Source organism: Leptodactylus fuscus, chromosome 3, assembly GCF_031893055.1.
Source record: "Leptodactylus fuscus isolate aLepFus1 chromosome 3, aLepFus1.hap2, whole genome shotgun sequence".
NCBI classification, from domain to species: Eukaryota; Metazoa; Chordata; class Amphibia; order Anura; family Leptodactylidae; genus Leptodactylus; species Leptodactylus fuscus.
In genome coordinates, this window is record NC_134267.1 from 96,362,623 (window position 1) to 96,388,245 (window position 25,623).

Here is a 25,623-nt window from a genome sequence, read left to right on the forward strand (position 1 = left end):
ACCGACGCGTGGACAAGTGCATGCGGACAGGGACGCTACATTTCACTGACGGCACACTGGGTGAATGTAGTTGAGGCTGGGACTGCTTCCCAAACTGGCCCGGTGTACCTCGTCTCCCCGCCTAACATTCCTGGCAGGGACACGAGAAGAACACCCCCCTCCTCCTCCTCCTCTACCGCCTCCTCCTCCGCCACCGCCTCCTCCTCCGCCACCGCCTCCTCCTCCGCTGTTAGATTGACCCCAGCTACGAGTTGGAAACGTTGCAGCACTGGCGTTGGTAGACGTCAGCAGGCTGTGCTGAAGCTGATCAGCTTGGGGGACAGACAGCACACTGCCTCCGAGGTGAGGGATGCCCTCCTCGATGAGACGGCAATATGGTTTGAGCCGCTGCACCTGGGCCCAGGCATGGTCGTTTGTGATAACGGCCGGAACCTGGTAGCAGCTCTGGAGCTTGCCGGACTCCAACATGTTCCATGCCTGGCCCACGTCTTCAACCTAGTGGTGCAACGTTTCCTAAAGAGCTACCCCAATGTTCCAGAGCTACTGGTGAAAGTGCGGCGCATGTGCGCCCACTTTCGCAAGTCGACAGTAGCCGCTGCTAGCTTAAAATCTCTCCAGCAACGCCTGCATGTGCCACAACACCGGCTTTTGTGCGACGTCCCCACACGCTGGAACTCAACGTTTCAGATGTTGAATAGAGTGGTTGAGCAGCAGAGACCTTTGATGGAATACCAGCTACAAAACCCTAGGGTGCCACAAAGTCAGCTGCCTCAGTTTCTCATCCATGAGTGGCCATGGATGAGAGACCTTTGTGACATCCTACGGGTGTTTGAGGAGTCCACAAGGAGGGTGAGCTCTGAGGATGCGATGGTGAGCCTTACAATCCCGCTCTTGTGTGTTCTGAGAGAATCCCTGATTGACATCAGGGATAACTCAGATCACACAGAGGAGTCAGGGATAGCATCCGATCCGTCACAGCTGGAGAGTAGGTCCACACATCTGTCCGCTTCATCACGTTTAATGGAGGAGGAGGAGGAGGAGGAGGAGGAAGAAGAGTTGTCCGATGATGTGATGGTGATACAGGAGGCTTCCGGGCAACTTCGAATCGTCCCATTGTTGCAGCGCGGATGGGTAGACATGGAGGATGAGGAGGAAATGGAGATTGAACTTTCCGGTGGGGTCAGAGGAGTCATGCCAACTAACACTGTGGCAGACATGGCTGAGTTCATGTTGGGGTGCTTTACAACCGACAAGCGTATTGTCAAAATCATGGAGGACAACCAGTACTGGATCTTTGCTATCCTTGACCCCCGGTATAAAAACAACATCTCGTCTTTTATTCCGGTAGAGGGGAGGGCCAATCGCATCAATGCTTGCCACAGGCAATTGGTGCAGAATATGATGGAGATGTTTCCAGCATGTGACGTTGGCGGCAGGGAGGACAGTTCCTCCAGTAGGCGACCAAGTTCTCACCGGTCCACACAAACGAGGGGCACACTGTCTAAGGTCTGGGACACCTTGATGGCACCCCCTCGCCAAAGTGCCGCCACAGAGGGTCCTAGTGTCACCAGGCGTGAGAAGTATAGGCGCATGTTGCGGGAATACCTTTCCGACCACAGCCCTGTCCTCTCCGACCCCTCTGCGCCCTACACGTATTGGGTGTCGAAGTTGGACCTGTGGCTTGAACTTGCCCTATATGCCTTGGAGGTGCTGTCCTGTCCTGCCGCCAGCGTCCTATCTGAGAGGGTGTTCAGTGCAGCCGGTGGCATCATCACTGACAAGCGCACCCGTCTGTCAGCTGAGAGTGCCGACCGGCTCACTTTGATAAAAATGAACCACCACTGGATAGAGCCTTCATTTTTGTGCCCACCTGTGTAAAGCACCCCAACATGAAACTCCATGTTTGTACTCAACCTCTCCAATTCCTCCGCATCCTCATACTCATCCACCATAAGCGTTGCACAATTCTGCTAATACTAGGCTCCCTCCAACATGATTTCCCCCAACTCTGCTGGTTAGAGGCTCCCTCCACCCTGATTTCCACCAACTCTGCTGGTTAGAGGCTCCCTCCACCCTGCTTTCCCACAACTCTGCTGGTTAGAGGCTCCCTCCACCATGAATTTGCCCAAACTGGGCTGGTTAGAGGCTCCCTCCACCATGAATTGGTCCAAACTGGGGTTTTTAGAGGCTCCCTCCACCATGAATTGGTCCAAACTGGGGTTTTTAGAGGCTCCCTCCACCATGAATTGGTCCAAACTGGGGTTTTTAGAGGCTCCCTCCACCATGAATTTGCCCAAACTGGGCTGGTTAGAGGCTCCCTCCACCATGAATTGGTCCAAACTGGGTTTTTTAGAGGCTCCCTCCACCATGAATTGGTCCAAACTGGGGTTTTTAGAGGCTCCCTCCACCATGAATTGGTCCAAACTGGGGTTTTTAGAGGCTCCCTCCACCATGAATTTGCCCAAACTGGGCTGTTTAGAGGCTCCCTCCACCATGAATTGGTCCAAATTGGGGTTTTTAGAGGCTCCCTCCACCATGAATTTGCCCAAACTGGGCTGGTTAGAGGCTCCCTCCACCATGAATTGGTCCAAACTGGGCTGGTTAGAGGCTCCCTCCACCATGAATTGGTCCAAATTGGGGTTTTTAGAGGCTCCCTCCACCATGAATTGGTCCAAACTGGGCTGTTTAGAGGCTCCCTCCACCATGAATTGGTCCAAACTGGGGTTTTTAGAGGCTCCCTCCACCATGAATTGGTCCAAACTGGGCTGGTTAGAGGCTCCCTCCACCATGAATTGGTCCAAACTGGGTTTTTTAGAGGCTCCCTCCACCATGAATTGGTCCAAATTGGGGTTTTTAGAGGCTCCCTCCACCATGAATTGGTCCAAACTGGGCTGTTTAGAGGCTCCCTCCACCATGAATTGGTCCAAACTGGGGTTTTTAGAGGCTCCCTCCACCATGAATTGGTCCAAACTGGGCTGGTTAGAGGCTCCCTCCACCATGAATTGGTCCAAACTGGGTTTTTTAGAGGCTCCCTCCACCATGAATTTGCCCAAACTGGGCTGTTTAGAGGCTCCCTCCACCATGAATTGGTCCAAATTGGGGTTTTTAGAGGCTCCCTCCACCATGAATTTGCCCAAACTGGGCTGGTTAGAGGCTCCCTCCACCATGAATTGGTCCAAACTGGGCTGGTTAGAGGCTCCCTCCACCATGAATTGGTCCAAATTGGGGTTTTTAGAGGCTCCCTCCACCATGAATTGGTCCAAACTGGGCTGTTTAGAGGCTCCCTCCACCCTGCTTTCCCACAACTCTGCTGGTTAGAGGCTCCCTCCACCATGAATTGGTCCAAACTGGGCTGTTTAGAGGCTCCCTCCACCATGAATTGGTCCAAACTGGGTTTTTTAGAGGCTCCCTCCACCATGAATTGGTCCAAACTGGGGTTTTTAGAGGCTCCCTCCACCATGAATTGGTCCAAACTGGTTTTTTTAGAGGCTCCCTCCACCATGAATTTGCCCAAACTCTGCTGGTTAGAGGCTCAATCCACCCTGATTTTCAAAACAAATGTTGGTGCCAACCTCAACTTACTACAAGGGCCAAATTCACTGCTGGTGACAAGCTCTCCTCACTGCAAGTGCCAAATACACATGTTTCAAGGTGTTTTCCTACTGTCAGAGAGGTGGTATTGAGTGTGTAAAGTGTGTAGTTGTTAGGCTGTGATGTTGGGGTAATAGAGGGTCGTTGGTGTGTTAGATGCCCCCAGACATGCTTCCCCTGCTGTCCCAGTGTCATTCCAGAGGTGTTGGCATCATTTCCTGTGGTGTCATAGTGGACTTGGTGACCCTCCAGACACGGATTTGGGTTTCCCCCTTAACGAGTATATGTTCCCCATAGACTATAATGGGGTTCGAAACCCGTTCGAACACACGAACAGTGAGCGGCTGTTCGATTCGAATTTCGAACCTCGAACATTTTAGTGTTCGCTCATCTCTAAAAACGAACAAAGTCCGCGTTCACATGGCGAGAAACAGCTGACGCGTTTCGAGACTCCTGTCTCTTAGTTGTGTGGAATTTTTTTAAGTGTTCTAATACACAAAAGCAAGTGGCAGCGCAGTGTATGGTTAAACAGTGCTTACTATCTGTTTTTCCATAGACCTACCTGTCATTTTTCACTTTGACATAACTGTCTGTGCTTGCCTTAGAGAGGTAGAAATTTGGTAGATAGGTTCCTTGGAGTACCAAGAGTATTCTACACTATGTTCTAAACTATTTTAATGCATGGTTCATACCGAACTTGTTCAACCCTAAACAAATCTTAAACCTGAGCCACTCAAACCCAAAATTAAATGAATCTTGAAAAGTTTGCTCATATCTGGAATGTAGCAGTTGCATTATATGAAAGGAAGTAAAAAGCATAAAAGATTCATTTCAGTTTAGGACAAAGACGTTAACATATCTAAAAACATAAGGTTAAATGAAAAGGGTGCCCACAGGCAAGACACAGCTGAGCTCTAGGTGTTTATGGAAGATAGCATAATGGGTAAAATACACCATGGTACCCAGACCTTTTGACATTTCTGATGGCATTTGAGACATTGTGTTAATGAAAGATCCCCACTGGTAGAGAGATTGAGAGTTGAATCGCCTGTCTGGCCATAAAGAAAGATTTCCTATGTAGAATACAAGTATGTGGGGGGCACACTTTTTTTTATTCAAGACAATCAAATTTTCAGTGTAATGGGGTTCTGAAGGGCCAGCACCTCTGACTGGAGGGTGGTCACTTCCCTGCAGAAGGAGTTAATGTAGCTACATTGCCACATGAGATGTCAGAACACTGATAGAGAATAAAAAACATTGATGTATTATATAGATCTCAGTCATCAAAGCAGATAGGTATATGTAACAAAGGAACTCCAGCGCCTCCTACTACTGTTCATCTGTAAGGGAAGGAATTTATCTATGCCATTTAGATATACTGATAGCTTCTCGGAATCAGTTTTATATTTGTTTACTTAATACAGTAATGAGCAGATAAGACCCTGATCAATGGATAATCAGAGAAGGGGCAGGTTGAGTCCAGAAACAGGACTTGAAGGACATGATGCCATTGCAAAAATTTTAAGAAATCAGCCCAAGACAGTTTGCATCTCTCCCGCAGTTGGGTAACTAATACCATATATTACATTATCAACACAGACATCTTTCAAATTTGTAATCCACCGAGTTAGCCAATATTCACAGCCCTCAAAAGTATGAAATAAAGTATACGTAGGATTATCCCAGAGGATCATAATACCCAGCAGGCTTGATGAATTATGAAACTCCCTTGCCACTCTCCACACCTGATGACCAGAGTTCCATCTCATAGCTATACATTGACTTAGAATTTGTTAGAACACATTTAGATGTTATAGAACTTCCAAGTCTAGAAATAGCACAGCTACCTGTGATCCCCATGAGATAATAAAACCTAATATGAGCTTACCTGAATCATGTGCTTGGTCCCAGAAATATTGGATGGGGATTGAAAACCAACATACATGTATTAGATTTCCTATACGGCTGTAACAGCACTTGCTCACTCATCACCTTCCCTCTTCATAGACTTGTATTCTGGGCTCTAATCTGACATCTCTGTGAACATGAGTTCTGACTTGTTCTAGCCAAATAAAGCAGTTGATGCAGAGTGAATATCAGTTTAAGAATGAACGGAAAGAATCACTTTTATATATTACAAGGTTTCGTATATTTACTTGTACTACTGATTTATACACAGTGTATTGAATAGTTAACAATTAGTTAACATTGGGGACCAATAAATAATTATTTAGGGACTTCAGTTTTCTATGAAACCTATTGCAAATACTGGATGGTTTGCACACATAGCATAATATGTTGTGGCACAATATTTCAAAATCATGTTGTCTTGCAAAGCTAGTTATCTCATGGCTTACATATCTGTAGATATATATGCCACTCTGATTGAACTATCTTGATTTCATACACATGATTGCATTGACGGAAAAATATAAAAATTGATTATGATTTAAAAAAATTGTTATGTGTAAATTGGCCTTTACAGACCCTATACATCCAATTAAATGTTGGTCTGTGTATTTCATTAAGTGGAACTCAAAAATTTTTTACCTTGTGAGCTGCAAAGGTGGAAAAGTACAGATTAGATCCCCACCTATTAAAGTAGATGTTTAGCTTGGGAGCCATTCTCATTCTCTGTTTTATGTGGCAATTAGGTCAAGGGCCTGATACTTTGTTATGCCAACCTTGGATGCATGCATATATAAGGAATAAGGAAAATTTAGCAATCAAATCAGCTATCGGCATGCGGCTATGTCCTGCCCCACCACTGTGTATGGGGGCTATAACACAATCCCGCCCTTAGTTCAAAGCATTGTATTAGAGTATTAGCATGTAGAGAATAGAAAATAGTAATGACTCTTTGTATCATATAAATAATCTGCATTTGCTGCCAACACATCTGTTTAAATAAATCTGTGTAGGTTTTCTTGGAAATACACAGCATGTTGCATTGGCAATTGAAATAGTAAAGTGTAAATATTTAGTGCAAAAGAAAATCAAAATAGGCTTTAATTTTTCTTTTTGTCTGGTTTCAATAGATAGAAAGTAAAATTCCTTTACTCTAGCATCAATCGGACCTAATAGTTTCCAGATTTGCTAGCTATCTGTAAATTCAAGGATAGTTGTTGCTTTGTGATTTTCTGTAAAATTGGTGTATTTATGAGCTACAGTAGCTTATGCGGGTTATTGCGCTGTATTTATCATTGTATTAGAGGTCTGCAGCTAGTTTACATTATTGTTCTCACCTATAGACATAAGCTGTACTTCTACCAGTTTTTATCATTTATTATGATTTTCCAATTTTGCTATAAAAAATGTTGGTTAGCCATAATTTTTTGGCAACATTTTTCAGAATAAAATATATAATGAGATTGTCAACCCTGTTCTGCATTATGAGATGGAAAGGGATGTAAAATGAATATGCAATAGAGAACTTTTTATTATTATAGGGTACACATGACTTTTTGATAATGATATATTGTTATAGCATGCCACCCAAAGGTCAGATAAGAATATTTGGGGACTTTATTATATCATATATTTTTTTAATGGTTACAGGGAAAATGAGCCCTGTTACACTTTTCAGGCTTTGGCAGATCTAGTTCAATCCAGAAACAGATTTGCAGACCATTGCAAATTTGTGAAAGTTCCACTGCTACTAGTTTATACCCAGTGTTCATTGATCAATAGTGACTGTGTGCCACCATATCTGTACCTATGCATGCAGCTTAGGGCTGGTTCACATCTGCATTGGTATTCCGTCCGGGGGAGTCCGCATGATAACACCCCAAACGGAATACCAAACGCGATTGCAACCGCTGTGCAGTAAAAGCACACCGACCCCATAGATTATAATAGGATCCGTGTGCATGCTGCACGCTGTCTGCACGAATCATGCGAACAGGAAACATTGTGAACTACTTTCAGGTACACATGTTCTGTGCGGAGATCTGGCAGCAAACACATGGACCCCATTATAGTCTATGGGGATCTGTGTGCTTTTACTGCATAACACTTGCAATTGCGTTTGGTATTCCGTTCGGGAAGGTCCCCATCCAGACTCCCTCGGACGGAATACCAACACAGATGTGAACAAACCTGTTGAGTGCATGACCTCACACAATATGTAATGAATAAATGTATAATGATAAATAATGATAATGATAAATAATAATAATAAATGATAAATGATAATGATAAATGTAGATTGTTCCTTTGAGACCCATACCTATCACCGGATCAAGAATTCCTTGGCCCCATGTGCGGTAGCCTCTGTTCTTGACTGTTTATGTGACTCCCATAGAAATAAATGGATAGAAGCAGATGTGTAGGCCTATTTTTCCATGCAGCAGTCTCTTCACCAGACTCTATGGGGGTTCAGATTCCTGTAGATATGCTATAAATGTCTAGGGTGGGAAAATGGAAGTACCAAGTTAAGTCACAAAATTTACGCTGTACATCTTTACAGTAGAACGTTAATATACCGTACAAAGTACAGTGATAGATAAACATCACATAACATATAGCTGTTTTCCATTTTTGCGAATATGCGATGATGATAAAACATTAATATTTCATTGCTGACGTCTAAAATAAAGTGAGCAGGCAGGTAGGTAAAAAGACAATGTTAGTCAGTGATTCTTACTTAACACAACAGGGGCTGAAGAACAGCAAACATTAAAGAGTAGAAAATGTGAGAGCTGCCATTGTATAATCCCCAACTGGAGGTTGTGACAGTCTCGGCATGGAGCATGCTCTAAAACTTCACGGAACAAAACTAGGAGTTGTTTACACACTCTCTAATGACAGCTGATAAAGGAAAATATCCTCTAACTTCAGTCTGGGGAAAGCCGATTGTGAAATAACAAAAGCCGTCTTGCACCAGCACTCCTAGGATGACATTGGCAGGTTTACTGTCTGTCTTATTGTGCGCTGCATACTCTACAAAAAACATTTTGATGCGTTCTGATTCCGTCTGTCATTTTAATGTGTCTTATAGGTTCTCAAACTTTTTCTACTGGGGCCTCATCAAAAAGACCACAGTGATACCTGGTTATTTGTGGTCGAAGTCCATACTATAACTCATTTACCTGAATTCTGTATAAGATTAGAATATGTACAAAATGAGACAGTTATTAAGCTACATTGAGGATTCAGCCCTAGAAAAGACTGTACAGCTTCAAATCACCTCTGTTGAAGCTTCCTCCAGAGCTGTGCCTCACCAGCAATTAGGGGGCGCCACACCAGTATGGCCCATCTCGCAGTTCAAGAAACACTAGTCTATTTTATAATAAATAAATACATTCTGAATTTCCAGTGCATGCTCTGATTTAGGTAATCTTTCAGTATTCCCTAGCTGGTATCACACTAGTGCTGAACTCTGTTCAGGGTTTCCGTCCCCGTACATGTTTAAAAAACATCGTGAGCAAAGTTCTACATGCAGGACTTTTCTCTCTGCATTTTTCAAGCATAAACCTGTCAAACCCCATTATAGCCTGTGGGTCTGTGGGTTTCTTTTTTGTGGGTAACCTCTTTTTAAGTGGGATAGCTTGGAGACCCGATGAATGGAATGGATGAAATCAAAAGAACTGAGCATATTATTATTATTATTTATTTATATAGCACCATTAATTCCATGGTGCTTTATTTGGGGATATTGAAATCCAACAACCTGATATTTATTTACCCTGCATTTGCCTATGAGAAAAGTTAGGTGGTCAGAGGCAACAGCATATGTCCAAATTTACTGCCACAGCCAAACCCCCCCATATTTGTCAGTCTGAAGGTATTTCTGCTTATTCCTGAAATGGATTTATAGAAATCTTAAAGAAAACTCACACAGATTTATAAATTGCTAGTCATCCATAAAGTAGAACTTCTGCCTAAAATGCATGATTTGGTAAAAGGAAAATGTTTGTTTTGGTACCGTGTTAGCCAGTGGTTATAAAATATAAAAAACAAAAAAAACTTTGCAAGTCTTCAGTAGGTGATACCTTTTTTAATGGCTAACTCATAATGATGACAGAATATGACGTTTCGAAGCTTTCCTCTGAGCTTCTTCTTCAGATATAACTAAAAAACACTTTCTAGAGGCTGCATATTTATGTACAACAGGACACAGGGCTAGAATTACAGGAGGGAGGGGGGAAGAGGCTTATTACTATATACTTATAACAACAAACAATCCCTCAGTTCTTATCTTAATGGCTGTCTTAATGATGTGTATAAAAAGACATAAACCCAAGTGAGATGTTCATCCCATTGTCCAACGTCTGGAATAGGGTCATGGCCTTGTACTCATAAATCAGTCGCTGTTTCCTTGATTTAAAGTTCTCTTTTAAGATCAAGATTTTCATGTCATTGGTGATATTATGATCTTCCTGGCAAAAATGACTTGGCACGGGAAGATCAGTTCTCTGTTGTTTGATTGTATGGCGATGTGAATTAATTCTCATTCTGAGTTTCTGACCAGTCTCTCCAACATACAGATTTTCAGTGGAACATTTGGTGCAAATGATCAAATACACCACATTAGGTGTGTTACAGGTGAACGTACCTGGGATTTGATATTCCCTGTTAGAGTTTGGTATCTCTATCTTGTCAGTGGTCAGTATGTGTGGGCAGGTTTTGCACCTCTTCTGTCCACATGGAAATGTTCCCAGATGACACAGAGGAGACTCAACCTACCCCTTCAGAGATTCCAATCTTAGCAAAAAAGGAGACATCTGATTGGACACCTCCAACTGGACGAAATTTTGATTTGGATAATTACATAGACTGTTTCAGACACATGGTCAAATCCACTATACTGGATACAAATAAAGCACTGCCATCTAACATCAGCGCCCAGGAAAGAAGGGCTATAAAATCTCTTAGAAATAATAACGACATCATCATTAAACCAGCAGACAAGGGTGGCGCTATAGTCATGATGAACACATCAGACTACATACAGGAGGCACACAGACAGCTGAATGACACACACTACTACTCCAAGTTGGATTCAGACCCCACAGTGGAGTACTCCAAAAAACTAAAAAAGGTTATCTCCGGCCTATCTGATGGAGCAATAAGCCTAAGCAGCCTCATACCGGCAAGCCCTAGGACAGGGACTTTTTATATGCTTCCAAAACTGCACAAACCTGGGAACCCAGGGAGACCGATCATCTCATGTGTTGGGACTCTCACTGAACAAATCTCTGGATGGGTGGAGGGCACTCTGAAACCCCTAGTGAAGGATACAGCCAGCTACCTACAGGATACTACAGACCTATTAAACAAACTATCCACTATAGGTCCCCTTCCAGATGGAACCATCCTAGCCACCATGGATGTAGAATCCCTGTACTCCAACATCCCACACCAGGACGGTATAAATGCCTGCCAGTTTTTCATGGAAAAGCAAGGTATGAACGCTGAATCGGTGGTGAAACTGACAAAATTCATCCTCACTCACAATTACTTCTCCTTTGGTGACTGCATCTATTTACAACGGACCGGCACCGCAATGGGGAGCAAAATGGCGCCACAGTACGCTAATCTCTTCATGGCCAAGCTTGAGAGTGACTTCCTATCCACCTGCACCATTAGGCCTCGGGCCTACTATCGCTTCATTGATGATATCCTAATCATTTGGACCGGGTCTGAGGAACAGCTGAAAACCTTCCATGAACAGTTCAACCAGTTCCATCCCACCATCAACCTGATGCTCAATCACTCCTTCTCCGAAATAAACTTCCTGGATGCAGTCATCAAGATACAGGACAACAAAATTGAGACATCGCTGTATCGGAAACCAATTGACCGCCCTACGTACCTAAGATGGGATAGTTTTCATCCTAAACACATAAAGAACTCCATTGTATACAGCCAGGCCATCAGATACCATCGCATATGTTCAAACCCTGCAGATAGGGACGAACACCTTGGGGGCCTCAAAAACACATTCTTGAGGCAGGGTTACCATCCAAGAACAGTTGATAACCAAATCACCAGAGCCACCAGGATACCAAGATCGGAGTTATTAAAATACTATACCAAACAGGAGAACACTCGGGTACCCCTGGTTGTCACATACAACCCCCACCTGGAGACGCTGAGAGGAATCACACGCAAATTACATCCACTACTGCAAAAAGACAATCGTCTAAAATCCATATTTTCTGACCCCCCTCTCCTATGCTACAGACAGCCACCAAACCTCAGGAATATGATTATTAGCAGCTCACTGTCACCTCCAACTAACAAAGGAACATTTCCATGTGGACAGAAGAGGTGCAAAACCTGCCCACACATACTGACCACTGACAAGATAGAGATACCAAACTCTAACAGGGAATATCAAATCCCAGGTATGTTCACCTGTAACACACCTAATGTGGTGTATTTGATCATTTGCACCAAATGTTCCACTGAAAATCTGTATGTTGGAGAGACTGGTCAGAAACTCCGAATGAGAATTAATTCACATCGCCATACAATCAAACAACAGAGAACTGATCTTCCCGTGCCAAGTCATTTTTGCCAGGAAGATCATAATATCACCAATGACATGAAAATCTTGATCTTAAAAGAGAACTTTAAATCAAGGAAACAGCGACTGATTTATGAGTACAAGGCCATGACCCTATTCCAGACGTTGGACAATGGGATGAACATCTCACTTGGGTTTATGTCTTTTTATACACATCATTAAGACAGCCATTAAGATAAGAACTGAGGGATCTGGCAATTGATTGTTTGTTGTTATAAGTATATAGTAATAAGCCTCTTCCCCCCTCTCTCCTGTAATTCTAGCCCTGTGTCCTGTTGTACATAAATATGCAGCCTCTAGAAAGTGTTTTTTAGTTATATCTGAAGAAGAAGCTCAGAGGAAAGCTTCGAAACGTCATATTCTGTCATCATTATGAGTTAGCCATTAAAAAAGGTATCACCTACTGAAGACTTGCAAAGTTTTTTTTGTTTTTTATATTTTAAAATGCATGATAAATAGTAAATGTATCCATGATTTTCTTGACCCTTCAACACTTTGTACAGGTTATTGTAATGTTATTTATTATCATTTTACAGTTGATATTAATATCTACTATGTTATTCATGTTATCATTTTTCAATATCCTTTCCTATTAGAATGATTAATTATTTTTTATTTTCCATTTGATAGTAAAATTGTTATTTTTTAGTTAGACACTTCAGTATTGACTATTTTCTCTCTGGCTCAGGAATGGACATGTTTGTGGGTTTTTTCGTACATGTGTAGTTGAGGGCTATAAGATTTTTTTCCTTTGGGTTATTCAAATAAAATTCATACATCACAGGCAAACCAAGCAACAAGAGAAATAGCTACTCAAAAATCACATAACAATATAAGAAGAAATTATATAGATCATACATAATAATCCAAAAGAGTCAAGCACCACAAAATCCTAAAAGGTAAAAAGTACCCTGGAATGAAATTCTCCACTGACCTAGATGAGATGACACAAAAATAGAAATGAGACAAAAACATAAACAAGTAAATCCTATAAAAACATATTAAAAAACATAATTAAAAAAAAGTAAAAATAACCCCAACCCAAAATATTAAACAACTTAATATACAATATATATGCATTGAATATGTAAAAACCGGCTTACTGAAATGTTCCGAATAAGATTTCTCAGGTGGAAGGAATAGAAATGTAATAGAAGAAATGATAACCCTTTCCTTTCTATAAAGATTTGAATGAATTGTTTCATAAGTGTTAACGTAAAAATTAATATTCAAAAACTCGATTGTAGAGGTCCTCGACTGATACATTAATTTGATATTTTTCTCATGTTTGTTAAGGGATTCCATAAATATATTAAATTCCTCCACTGTATCCTACAACACCATGACGACATCATGATCGGCCTCAAACTGGACTCCAATAAACAGAAAGGGTTCATTTAGGAAGACCTGCCTCACCCACAGTCCCAGGAACAGAGGTGCACATGCTGCCCCCATTGTTGTCCCCTGGAGCTGTAGATAGACAAACTCTTTGAACAGAAAGAAATTGTGAGTTAGTGGAAACCTAAAAGAGTGACTATAACCTCACAAAAACATGGTCCAAATCAGAGAGGTAAAGAAAAGATCTTGTGGCTGTAATACCATTCCCGTGTCTAATAGAGGTATAAAGTAATTCAACATCCTGATCTAGCTGTATCCCATCTATATTATGTAAGATATCAGTGCTGTTATTGATATATGAAGGCAATAACTCAACCAGTGTTTGAAGGGTATAATCAATGAATGCATTCATTGCATCCATCGGTCAGCCATGTAGACAGACAGGGTTCTCACGAATCTTTGGTAATATGTAGACTGTTGGCACTATTGGATATTCAGGAATCAAAAACTTTGTTTCTTACTGATAATCACGTTATTAACAGCTATCTGGAGGATATCCATGAGTTCAAGATCATACTTCTTCCAATGGATTAAAAATTAGTCTCCTACTCTTTCTGTAGTTGCCACAATGCTTCCTTCTCATACATCTTAGCTGGCCATAAAACCACAGTTCCACCTTTGTCTGATGGTTAGATGACCATCTCTCTCAGTTTCTTAGTAGCAGCACCTTGTACCTTACTACTCTTTATCCCTCACAGTAAAAGAGGAAATGTTTTCAAATTGTAGCCTTGCCACCTGAAAGACGACCATTCATGTCCTCAGGCACATGCGGTTTTATATACTGCTGGAAAGCTGACAGTGCACTAAATTGAGGGCACTGTTGGCTTTCCCCTATGTGCCCCAGGTGAAGAGCTATGAGTGCCATTACTGATAGGGCTTCACTGTCAGAAGGGCGTTCCTGACAGTCTAGCTGGGAACGCCCCTCCTGATAGTACTGTGTGTAGAGCTATACTGTGAGGGGGTGTTCCTTATCATCCAGCCATGATGTTGAGCACTGAGGAATTACCCCCCTCATGACAGTACTCGTCCATAGAGTAGTATTGTGGGGGCGTTCCTCTATATTAATGAATAAAATATGGTTAAAGCATAAAAGCGAATTTGTTAACAAAAAAATTGTGCACTTCATTAAGTCATAGATTTTATTTGACTAAGTAAAATCCAAAAGTAAGTGTTCAAAACTGATCTGTCTTATACATTACATTGACAGTTAATACTTCTAGGTTGCTCTATAGATGACACTCTTGGCCGCAATCCCCATCTATTTAGGTTTCTTAAGAAATACATTTATAAAACTTGCTAAGCATAGTTTTCTGGAATTTGGATCAGAAAGCATTGCAATGGCCATTTTATTGTAAGATATTTTCTTTCATACAATCCCTTTCATACACCATAAACACCAAGCCTCCCCCCTCTTCTACTCTGCTGTATCTGCTGGCATACTGCCATGAGATTGCATTTTAATGAATAGTTTATGGCCCTTAGCAAAGACTGTGACATATTAAAGTCTAAAACATATGAATGCTGTGATTTTTTTTTCTTGCAAACATTTGTTTGTGTCACAATCAGTTCTATTTTATTACATTGCATTTCTATAGAAATAGCATAAAGAAGAATTAATCACATACTTCCTAGGTCTTATGCACACAACAGCGCTGGTTTTTACAGACATATCTTCCATTAAAAACATTTGTGTATGTGTTTTTAATGGCCATCACACAGAGGTTTTAAAACCAATGAATGTCTAAGTGTCTATTCTCATGGCTATCTTTATGTCCAGCAAAATGGACAAAAATAGAACGTGTCAGTCTTTTTGATGGATGTGAAAAACAGTCTGCCAAAAAGGGAAATGTAAGTAGAACAATAGGCATTCATGGTTTTAAAATGACCATGTGATGGCTATTCCAAAAACCACCGTCTGACAGCCGTTTTTCCCCATTTTATGAATAAGGCGTTAGTGTCATCAAGGATGTAATGCTGCCATTTGTATTCTATGAGATAAGCGACATGGTTCTGTATTGAACAGACTTCTTTACAAATTTTTGAAAATGCTTGAAAGTGAATCTGAATGTTTTACAGTTTGATTCATAGGTACTGATTAAAATGGCAACTGTCGTGTGAAAGGCATGGAGAGAAAAGGATCCAATGATCATAGACCCCAGGCAAGCTTGCCAATAATGCCTTGCAAGCAGCCCGCACAACCATGGACAGACAATCATGAGAGACTATATGTCTAAGGTCAATGATAACTCATAAGCAGCATAGAAAGATCAGGCTGGTGGGTGGAGATTGGAGAAATATGGTTTCAGATAGTAAGAATGAGGTAGGAAATAAGACATAGATAATAAAGTGTATTTAGGACTAGAGAAGAAAACTTAATAAACAAATGTTACTGTTTATAAAATGAAAATTCTTACAATTATCAAATATACTTTCTGTATCAATTCCTCACAGTTTTCTAGATCTCCGCTTGCTTTCATACAAACTCTTTTTGTGCGTTCCTGACGTAGTTTGACTGTTTTTTAACGTAACAAAAGCCATCCAATTACCCATAGCCATGCCCGTTGCTGTTACTTTGACATTACTACAGCTGTGTTTGCATTAGAGAGCTAAGCATGGGTTACATAGAAACCTATGAGCCCTCAGTGTCATGCCCAACTCTTTAAGGGAAGTTGCTCTTGCATTTCGTATAAAACTTGTGTGAACCTGAATCGAACTTATGGTCCAAACCTGAAAATGAACTAAACCTTGAAAAGTTTGCTCAATTCCAGTTGGGGCACACCACTTAATCATTGAATTCATTTATTCCCATTGTCACAGGTGTATAAGATTCAGCACCTAGTCATGCAGTCTACCTTTACCAACATTTCTGAAAAAATGGGATCTCACAGAATTCCAGCATGGTACTATAACATGATGTCCCTGTTGCAGCAAGTCAGTTCATTACATTTTTGCCTTTCTTGGAATTTGACTGAGTGATATTCTTGAAAAATAGACAGTTTCTTTAGCATAATCATTAGAGATGAGAGAACAGTGAAATGTTCGAAGTTCGATTTGAGTAGCCGCTCAATACTCGACTGTTCGATCGAATATCGAACCCCATTATAGTCTATGGGAAAAAAATACTTGTTAAGGGGGAAACCACTATTCGACTCAGGAGGCTCACCAAGTCCACTATGACACCTCAGAAAAAGATGACAACACCTCTGGAATGCAACTGGGACAGCAGGGGAAGCATGTCTGGGGGCATCTAACACACCAAAGACCCTCTATTACCCCACTATCACAGCCTAACAACTACACGCTTTACACACTCAATACAACCTCTCAGACAGTGAAAAAATAGTTCTTTCCTCACCAATTGTGTGGACAGAAACACAGATTTTAAGCTAAAGAAAAATTACCAAGCACCCTTTTAAATCACATTGCCCATGACAACCACAGATGGATTAGGCAATGGGAAATCCAACAGTACTCACATTTTGTGTGCATGTGTGTGTGGGGGGACAACCTAACGTAGAAGATCCTCACCAGGATAATCAGTTTTGCACCTTTCTTTGAGTGGAGCCTTGCACTGGCAGAGTATTAGGCCCTTTCTGTGAGTGGAGCCTTGCAGCAGCAGAGTGTTAGGCCCTTTCTTTGAGTGGAGCCTTGCACCGGCAGAGTTTTAGGCCCTTTCTGTGAGTGGAGCCTTGCAGCAGCAGTGTGTTAGGCCCTTTCTTTGAGTGGAGCCTTGCACCGGCAGAGTGTTAGGCCCTTTCTTTGAGTGGAGCCTTGCACTGGCAGAGTGTTAGGCCCTTTATTTGAGTGGAGCCTTGCACCAGCAGAGTATTAGGCCCTTTCTGTGAGTGGAGCCTTGCAGCAGCAGAGTATTGGGCCCTTTCTTTGAGTGGAGCCTTGCATCGGCACAGTATTAGGCCCTTTCTGTGAGTTGAGCCTTGCAGCAGCTTAGTGAGCATCCCTCACCTCGGAGGCATTGTGTTGTCATTCCCTCAAGCTGCTGAGCTTCAGCATGGCCTGCTGACGTCTACCCACACCAGTGCTGTAACGTTTTCAGCTCGTAGTTGTGGTCGATTTAACGGCGGAGGAGGAAGGTGTAGTTTCAGAGCCCCTACCAGGAATGTTAGGCGGGGAGACGAGGTACACTGGCCCAGTTTGTGACCCAGTCCCAGCCTTAACACATTTGCATATTCTTCCCAGAATTAAATAATCATGGCTTCTCTAAACCACACCGTTAAAACCTGGATTAAGCCTGCTAATAGGCTGCCAAATAATGTGTCTCCCACTTAGTTTTGGGTGGGTAAAACACCGTTAAATCCTGGATTAAGCCTGCCAATAAGCTGCCAAATAATGTGTCTCCCACTTAGTTTTAGGTGGGTAAAACACCGTTAAAGCATGGATTAAACCTGCAAATAGGCTGACAAATAATGTGTATCACAGTTAGTTTTTTTGAATTAAGTGTATATAGGGTATATAGGCTGACAATTTGAGTGTATCCCACTTAGTTTTGGGATGCATCAGATTTTTCTGAAAGGTATCACCCTTGGTTTGGAAAGAACTGATCTAAACGTTGCACCTTCAATGGAGTTGAGCCTTGGGCTAGCTTAGTCTTTTGCACTTTTTTTTGTTGTGGAGCCTCAAACCAGGAGAGTTTGGGGAAATCAGGGTGGATTGAGCCTCTAACTAGCAGAGTTTGGGGAAATCAGGGTGGATTGGGCCTCTAACCAGCAGAGTTTGGGGAAATCAGGGTGGATTCAGCCTCTAACCAGCAGAGTTTGGGGAAATCAGGGTGGATTCAGCCTCTAACCAGCAGAGTTTGTGGAAATCAGGGTGGATTGAGCCTCTAACCAGCAGAGTTTGGGGAAATCAGGGTGGATTCAGCCTCTAACCAGCAGAGTTTCGGGAAATCAGGGTGGATTCAGCCTCTAACCAGCAGAATTTGGAGAAATCAGGGTGGATTCAGCCTCTAACCAGCAGAGTTTGGGGAAATCAGGGTGGATTCAGCCTCTAACCAGCAGTTTTTGGGGAAATCAGGGTGGATTCAGCCTCTAAACAGCAGAGTTTGGGAAAATCAGGGTGGATTGAGCCTCTAAACAGCAGAATTTGGGGAAATCAGGGTGGATTCAGCCTCTAACCAGCAGAGTTTGGGGAAATCAGGGTGGATTGAGCTAGAAGGATCAGAATTGTGCAATGCAGATGGTGGAGAAATATGAGGAGGAATTGTATAGGTTGAGCGCAGATATGACAATTCATGTTGGGGTGCTTGACACTGGTGGGCACGAAAATGATGGGTCTATCCAGAGGCTGTTCATTTTGATGAAAGTCAGCCAGTCAGCACTCTTAGCTGACAGCCGGCTGCTCTTATCCGTGATGATACCACCGGCTGCGCTGAAGAACCTTTCAGATAGCACGCTGGCGGCAGTACAGGGCAGCACCTCCAAGGCGTATAGGGATAAGTTCAAGCCACAGGTTCAACTTCGACACCCAATACGTGTAGGGCACAGAGGGATCGGAGAGGACAGGGCTGTGGTCGGACAGGTATTCCTGCAACATGCGCCTATACTTTTCCTCCTGGTGACACTAGACCCCTCAGTGGCGGGAGTTTGGTGAGGGGGTGCCATTAACATGTCCCAGAGCTTAGACAGTGTACCCCTTGTGGGTGTGGACTGAATGGCACTTGTTCTACTCATAGAGGAACTGTCCTCTCTGCCGCCAATGACACTTGATGGAAACATCCCCACCATGTTCTGTATCAATTGCTTGTGGGAATCATTAATGCGATTGGACCTCCCCTCTACCAGAATAAAAGATGAGATGTTATATTTATACCGGGGGTCAAGAATTGCAAATATCCAGTATTGGTTGCTCTCCATTATTTTGACTACGCACTTGTCACGTGAAAAACACCCCAACATGAAGTCAGCCATGTGTGCCAGAGTGTTATTTGGCAAGACTTCGCTGCCCCCACCGGAAAGGTCACTCTCCATTTCCTCCTCTTCCTCCTCCTCCCTTTCGCCCCATCCGCGCTTCAAGAATGGGATGCATTGAACTTCCCCGGTAGCCTCCTGTGTCACAATCATATCATCCATCATTAAACGTTGTGAAGCAGGCAGGTGTGTGGAACTACTCTCCTGCTGTGACAATTCTGCTGCTATCTCTGACTCTTCAGTGTGATCTGCGTTATCCCTAATGGCAATGAGGGATTCTCGCATCATTCACAAGAGCGGGATTGTTACGCTCACTAGTGCGTCGTCACAGCTGACCCTCTTGGTGGACTCCTCAAACACCCATAGGATTTCACATAGGTCTCCCATCCATGGCCACTCATGGTTGAGAAACTGAGGGAGCTGACTTTGTGGCACCCTAGGGTTTTGGAGATGGTACTCCATCAAAGGTCTCTGCTGCTCAACCATTCTGCTCAACATATGATATGTTGAGTTCCAGTGTGTGGGGATGTCGCACAACAGCCGGTGTCCGGGCAGATGTAGGCGTTGCTGGAGTTTTTTGAGGCTAGCAGTAGCTACTGTAGACTTGCGAAAATGGGTGCACAAGCGCTGCACTTTCACCAGTAGCTCATGCACATTTGGGTATGTCTTTAAAATACGTTGCACCACTAGATTAAAGACGTGGGCCAGGCATGGTCGTGGGCCCAGGTGCAGCGGCTCAAACCATATTCCTGTCTCATCGAGGAGGGCATCCCTCACCTTGGAGTCAGTGTACTGTATGTCCCCCAAGCTGATGTCCCACGAACTGCTGATGTCTATCCATGCCAGTGCTGCAACTTTTCCAGCTCGTAGCTGGAGTCAATTTAACAGCGGTGGAGGAGGAGGAGGGTGTTGTTTCAGAGCCCCTGCCAGGAATGATAGGCGGGGAGACGAGGTACACCGGCCCAGTTTGTGACCCAGTCTCAGTCTCAACTACATTCACCCAGTGTGCCGTCAGTGAAATGTAGCATCCCTGTCCACATGCACTTGTCCACGCGTCGGTGGTCAAGTGGACCTTTGTGCAAAGCACTGAACTTAGGGCCCGCCTGATGTTGAGTGACACGTGCTGGTGCAAGGCGGGGACGGCACACCTGGAGAAGTAGTGACGACTAGGGACAGCATAGCGAGGTGCTGCACTTGCCATCAGGTCCCAGAAGGCTAGAGTTTCCACAAGCCGGAAAGCCAACATCTCCTGGGCCAGGAGTTTGGAGATGTGCGCGTTCAAGGCTTGTGCATGTGGGTGGTTAGCGCTGTATTTTTGCCTGCGCTCAAATGTCTGAGAGATGGTGGGTTGCTGGGAGGAGGCGCATGATGGTGCAGGAGAAGGAGCTAAGACAGGAACAGGGGAGGATGAGGGAGAAGTCCCCAAAGTGGCAAAGCCAGATGTTGCGGTGTCCTGGCTGGTGCTCTGGACTGTACCGCCAGCACTGGCAACAGTGGGAGAGGCAGTGGCGGCAACGCCGGACGACGATTGTCCTGTGTTTGCTCTTTCCCACTGAGTCCAGTGCTTGGATTCCAAATGACGGCGCATGGAAGTGGTCGAAATGTTGCTCTTTTCAGAGCCCCTACTCAGTTTCGAGTGGAAAATTGTGCAAACTGCACTATATTTGTCCTCCACGCATTCCTTGAAAAATCTCCACACTATAGAGTAATGTGCCCTCGATGGGGGAGTTTTTATGGGCTGGTTATGATAGGAAACAACTCGGGCCATTCTGGGTGTTGCCTGGCTTCGGTGAAGCAGTTGACCTCTGCCTCTGGACATGCCTCTGCCTCTAGCTACCCTCTTTGGTGCTGCACCTCCGTCAACATCGACACTGCTTTCCCTGCTTGACATCCCCCCTGTCCAGGTTGGGTCAGTGTCCTCGTCGTTCACCACCTCCTCTGCCAATTCCTCTCTCACCTTCTCCTCCTGCACACCGCACATGGCAACAGGCTGCCCTGATGGCATCTTTGTCTCATTATCGTCACTGAGGGTAGGTTGCTGGTCAACCACCACAAAATCAACAGGAGATGGAGGAGTCTCCAGTGTTTGGGCATCTGGACACTGAAAGTCATCTGGTAAGTCGGGATTATTCTGCTGGGAAGATTGGGCATTTTGGGAGGAAGGCTGACCAGAATGTTGTGTAGGAGGAGGAGTTGAGGTAGAGGCTGACTGGCTGGTGCATAATGTGGAGGAAGCATTATCCGCCAGCCATTGTAACACATGTTCCTGGTGCTCGGGCCTAGTTAGTATTGTGCCTTGAACACCGTGACAACCTGGATGAAGCGTCTATAGCCTGAGAATTAGAATGTATACCCCACTGATTTTTTTGTGGGTACACACCATGACAACCTGGATGAAGCGTATATAGCCTGAGAATTAGAATGTATATCCCAATGATTTTTTTGGGAGTACACACTGTGACAACCTGGATGAAGCGTATATAGCCTGAGAATTAGAATGCATATCCCACTGATTTTTTTGTGGGTACACACTGTGACAACCTGGATGAATCGTATATAGTGTATATGGGCTGAGAATTTCAGTGTATACCACTTAGTTTCGGGGAGGGGGGGAACACACTGTTGAACCCTGGATTAAGCGTATATAGGGTATATGTGCATACAATTTCAGTGTATCCCACTTAGCTTAATCCCTACTGCGGAAAGCTGGGTTGCGCAGATATAGCCTGGCTTAATTACTGTGAATCCCACTTTAGCATTTGTGGGTAGACACTGTGCCAAGCTTGTTTGAGCTTCTCCCTTTAGTGTAGCTCTTAAAAGAGCTGTTGTGGTTGTTCTTCTTTGCTATTCCTGCCTAGCAGAATCTAAAACCTAACTAGCCCTCAGCAGATGTCTGTCTCTAACTAAGTGCAAGCACAGAATGAATCGGAGCTGATGCCGCCTGTTTGTTTGAATCAGAGGTCACATGTCCTCGGCAGCCAATGGCTTTTTTCTAGTTTTTTTAATGCTCCGTTGTCATAGTTCCTGTCCCACCTCCCCTGCCCTGTTATTGGTGCAGAAAAAGCGCCAGAGAAGGTGGGAGGGGAATCGAATTTTAAGTGCATTTGCAACGTGGTGTTTGTATCGAATCGAACATTGCGAACAGTGTGATGTCCGATCGAACATGTACTCGATCGAACGCTGTTTGCTCATCTCTAATAATCATCACAAAAACTGTTTGGGATTTGACAACAGCTGCAACAAATGTATATCTGTATGCCTCCATGTCCAACTGTATCTCATCTTGTATCCTGGCTAAAGCTGGCCCAACAGGTCCCTTTCCAATTGTATAGTGTTCTCCAATAAAATCCAATATCTTTTCACGCTTAATCACTTACATACGCCATCATAATATTCACACATATATCTTTATTCTTTTCTGACAACTTTTTCTTGGTGTGTTAGATTTTTTTGTGTGAATACGTCTATTTTCTGACTCCCAATAAAAAAAGCAAAGTTTTATATGGATAATTCTTGAATCATAGCTAAGTTATACTCTTAACTTACATAACATTGCTACATGCTAGCAAAACATTTGTCGGGTTGGAATTCATAACACCACTGAATGGCCACACATAGATACTTTTATGATACAATATTTTGTCTTGACAAGATAGTTATTGCCTAACACTCATATCTTGACATGTTGCAAATCAGTTGAAAAGTAAATGTGTAATATGTATAGATGTGTGTGGAGTGAGCCCAATACTCTTACTAAGGAATGTAGTCTTTACTGCAGAACATTGCCCTATTATGATAGTCTTAAATACTGATCACAGTGTAGACCAATTCTCTCAGTCAATACAAGGATTCATTCAAATCTTATTCTATAAGATATAATATTTAAGTTTTATTTGCATAGTGTTAGATATGCAAAATATTGTAGTGTTGATATTGCAACCTTATTTTAAACTTTGGCAATTCTCTCTCTCTCTTCAGGATCTAAAACGGAATTATGATAGCAACTGGAGGAGTTATAACAGGACTGGCAGCCTTAAAGAGGCAGGATTCAGCCAGATCACAGCATCTTTTGTCTCGACCAACTTCTCCACCTCCAGAAAAAAAGCCTGTAAGACGTCGCCCGAGAGCTGATGTAGTAATTGTCAGAGGGAAAATTCGCCTGTACTCACCATCTGGATTCTTCCTTATTTTGGGGGTTTTAATATCGGTAGCAGGAATAGCAATGGCTGTCCTTGGCTATTGGCCTCAAAAGGAAGCATTTTTAACACCAGAGCTTACACTAGAAGTTAATAAAACTCAAATACTTAGGGAAACCGGAATGATGGTAAGATTTTTTGAACAACATCTACATTCAGAAAAAATGAAAATGCTTGGCCCTTTTACTATGGGTATTGGAATATTTATATTTATTTGTGCGAATGCTATCTTACATGAAAATCGAGACAAGGAGACTAAAGTAATCCATATGAGAGATATATATTCAACTGTAATAGATATTCACAGCATGAGGATCAAAGAACAAAAGCATCTCAATGGGGCTTACTCTGGTTTGTATGGAGAAACGGAGTACCGTCACTCTGACAACCCATGTGCATCTAAACTTGCTGCCAACACAATTGCATCCTTTCCTGGAAGTTATAGGAGTTCCAGTTCTATTGAGTATGAAGACAGCAATCCTCGCGAAAGTAAAAGCTTTACAAATCTTCTGCCTCCACTTCTTATGGAGCGCTCAGGCTCTGTGTTTGGCCTTCATGGCCACTCCAACAGAATAGGAGAAGACAAAAACCTCTGCTCCAAAAAATGTGAAACAAAATCTATAGTGTCATCATCAATCAATGCTTTCACATTGCCTGTTATTAAATTGAATAACTGTGTCATTGATGAACCAGATATTGATAATATAACTGAAGACTTAGAAATCAGTAACAGCAGACCCAGAAATGTATCAATGGATTCATTGGCTATTCCACTGCCAGATGATGGAAATAGACCATATAAACCCAATAGTTCACCATTATCAAGAAGTTACTCTATTATGGAACCAATAAGGTGTGACTCTATAGCTCCAGCACCAAATAATGGAAAACTTTTATCTCCAGGAGCTGCTAGAAAACAATTTGGATCTAACACATCTTTGCATATTTTATCTTCACATTCAAAATCTTTAGACTTAGATAGGGGACCTTCAACACTTAATGTTCAAGCAGAACAAAGAAAACATCCGAGTTGGCCTAGACTTGACCGAAGCAACAGCAAGGGTTATATGAAGCTTGAGAATAAAGAAGACCCTATGGACAGGTTGATTGTACCCCAAGCACCACCAACAAAGAAGGACTATACCAACAAGGAAAAACTTCTTATGATCTCAAGATCACACAATAACTTGAGTTTTGAACATGATGAGTTCTTGAGTAATAATCTTAAGAGAGGGACATCAGAAACCAGATTTTGAAATTTCGTTACTCACTTTTCTCTCCTGTAGAGATGGAATTTCGAAATATTCAAACTCATGACAGATGTGAAAATATTTAGATTTTTTTATCAGATAGAAGTCAAACATTTTTACTTGTCGTTTGTAGACAGTGTTATTATTACTTTTAGTTGTGTCCTGTTGCCAGTTATTTGGATACAAATAAATAACTGCTAATAAAGCTTTGAGAATGTCACTACTAAAAACAAGTGAAAACATTTTAAAGTGTCCCTCTTATAAAAGTCTCCTTCGGTTTCATTTGACATCATTGGGTGTCAACAGATGCAGGGTGCACATTGGGTGTTACAGGTGCCATTACGTATTACAGGTTCTGAGTCAAATGTATGACATTATTCTTGTTCATGAGTCTTACTACATTTAAACACATGTACAAGACTCTTGGGACATTGTATGGTTGCCATAGCTATTGTATTGCGCATTGTGCACCCAGCACTTCTCCATGCCTAACCTCTCTTTAATAATTCTTGCCTAATGCCGAGAGCCTTTAATGTCCCTCATCATCACTTATGGAAATTACTGATAGAAACTTAAGAGGCACTATTAGGGGGAGTTCATACGGAGTAACGTGCCGCGTGATGTGGCACGTATACGGCGTGTGAGACTTTGCGGGCCGTATACACTTTCATTGATTCAATGGGAGCCTGGATCGTATACGCCGCTTTATTTTGCGGCTGTGATTAAAGTGA

The 25,623-nt window shown here is 42.8% G+C and overlaps 1 protein-coding gene across 4 annotated transcripts in view; it reads left to right on the forward strand.

The window, feature by feature from the left end:
• Positions 1–25,223, forward strand: part of TMEM200A (transmembrane protein 200A) — a 114,574-nt gene extending 89,351 nt beyond the window's left edge. For 2 of the 4 annotated variants that reach the window (XM_075268058.1, XM_075268061.1), the window contains one exon: positions 23,425–25,223. In XM_075268058.1, the coding sequence (XP_075124159.1) occupies positions 23,441–24,898 (1,458 nt within the window). In that variant the 5' untranslated portion in view covers positions 23,425–23,440 and the 3' untranslated portion in view covers positions 24,899–25,223. Of the gene's footprint in view, positions 1–15,598; positions 15,758–23,424 lie in introns of all 4 variants that reach the window. The other 2 variants (XM_075268059.1, XM_075268060.1) reach the window with 2 other exon arrangements.
• The last annotated feature ends 400 nt before the right edge of the window (positions 25,224–25,623 follow it).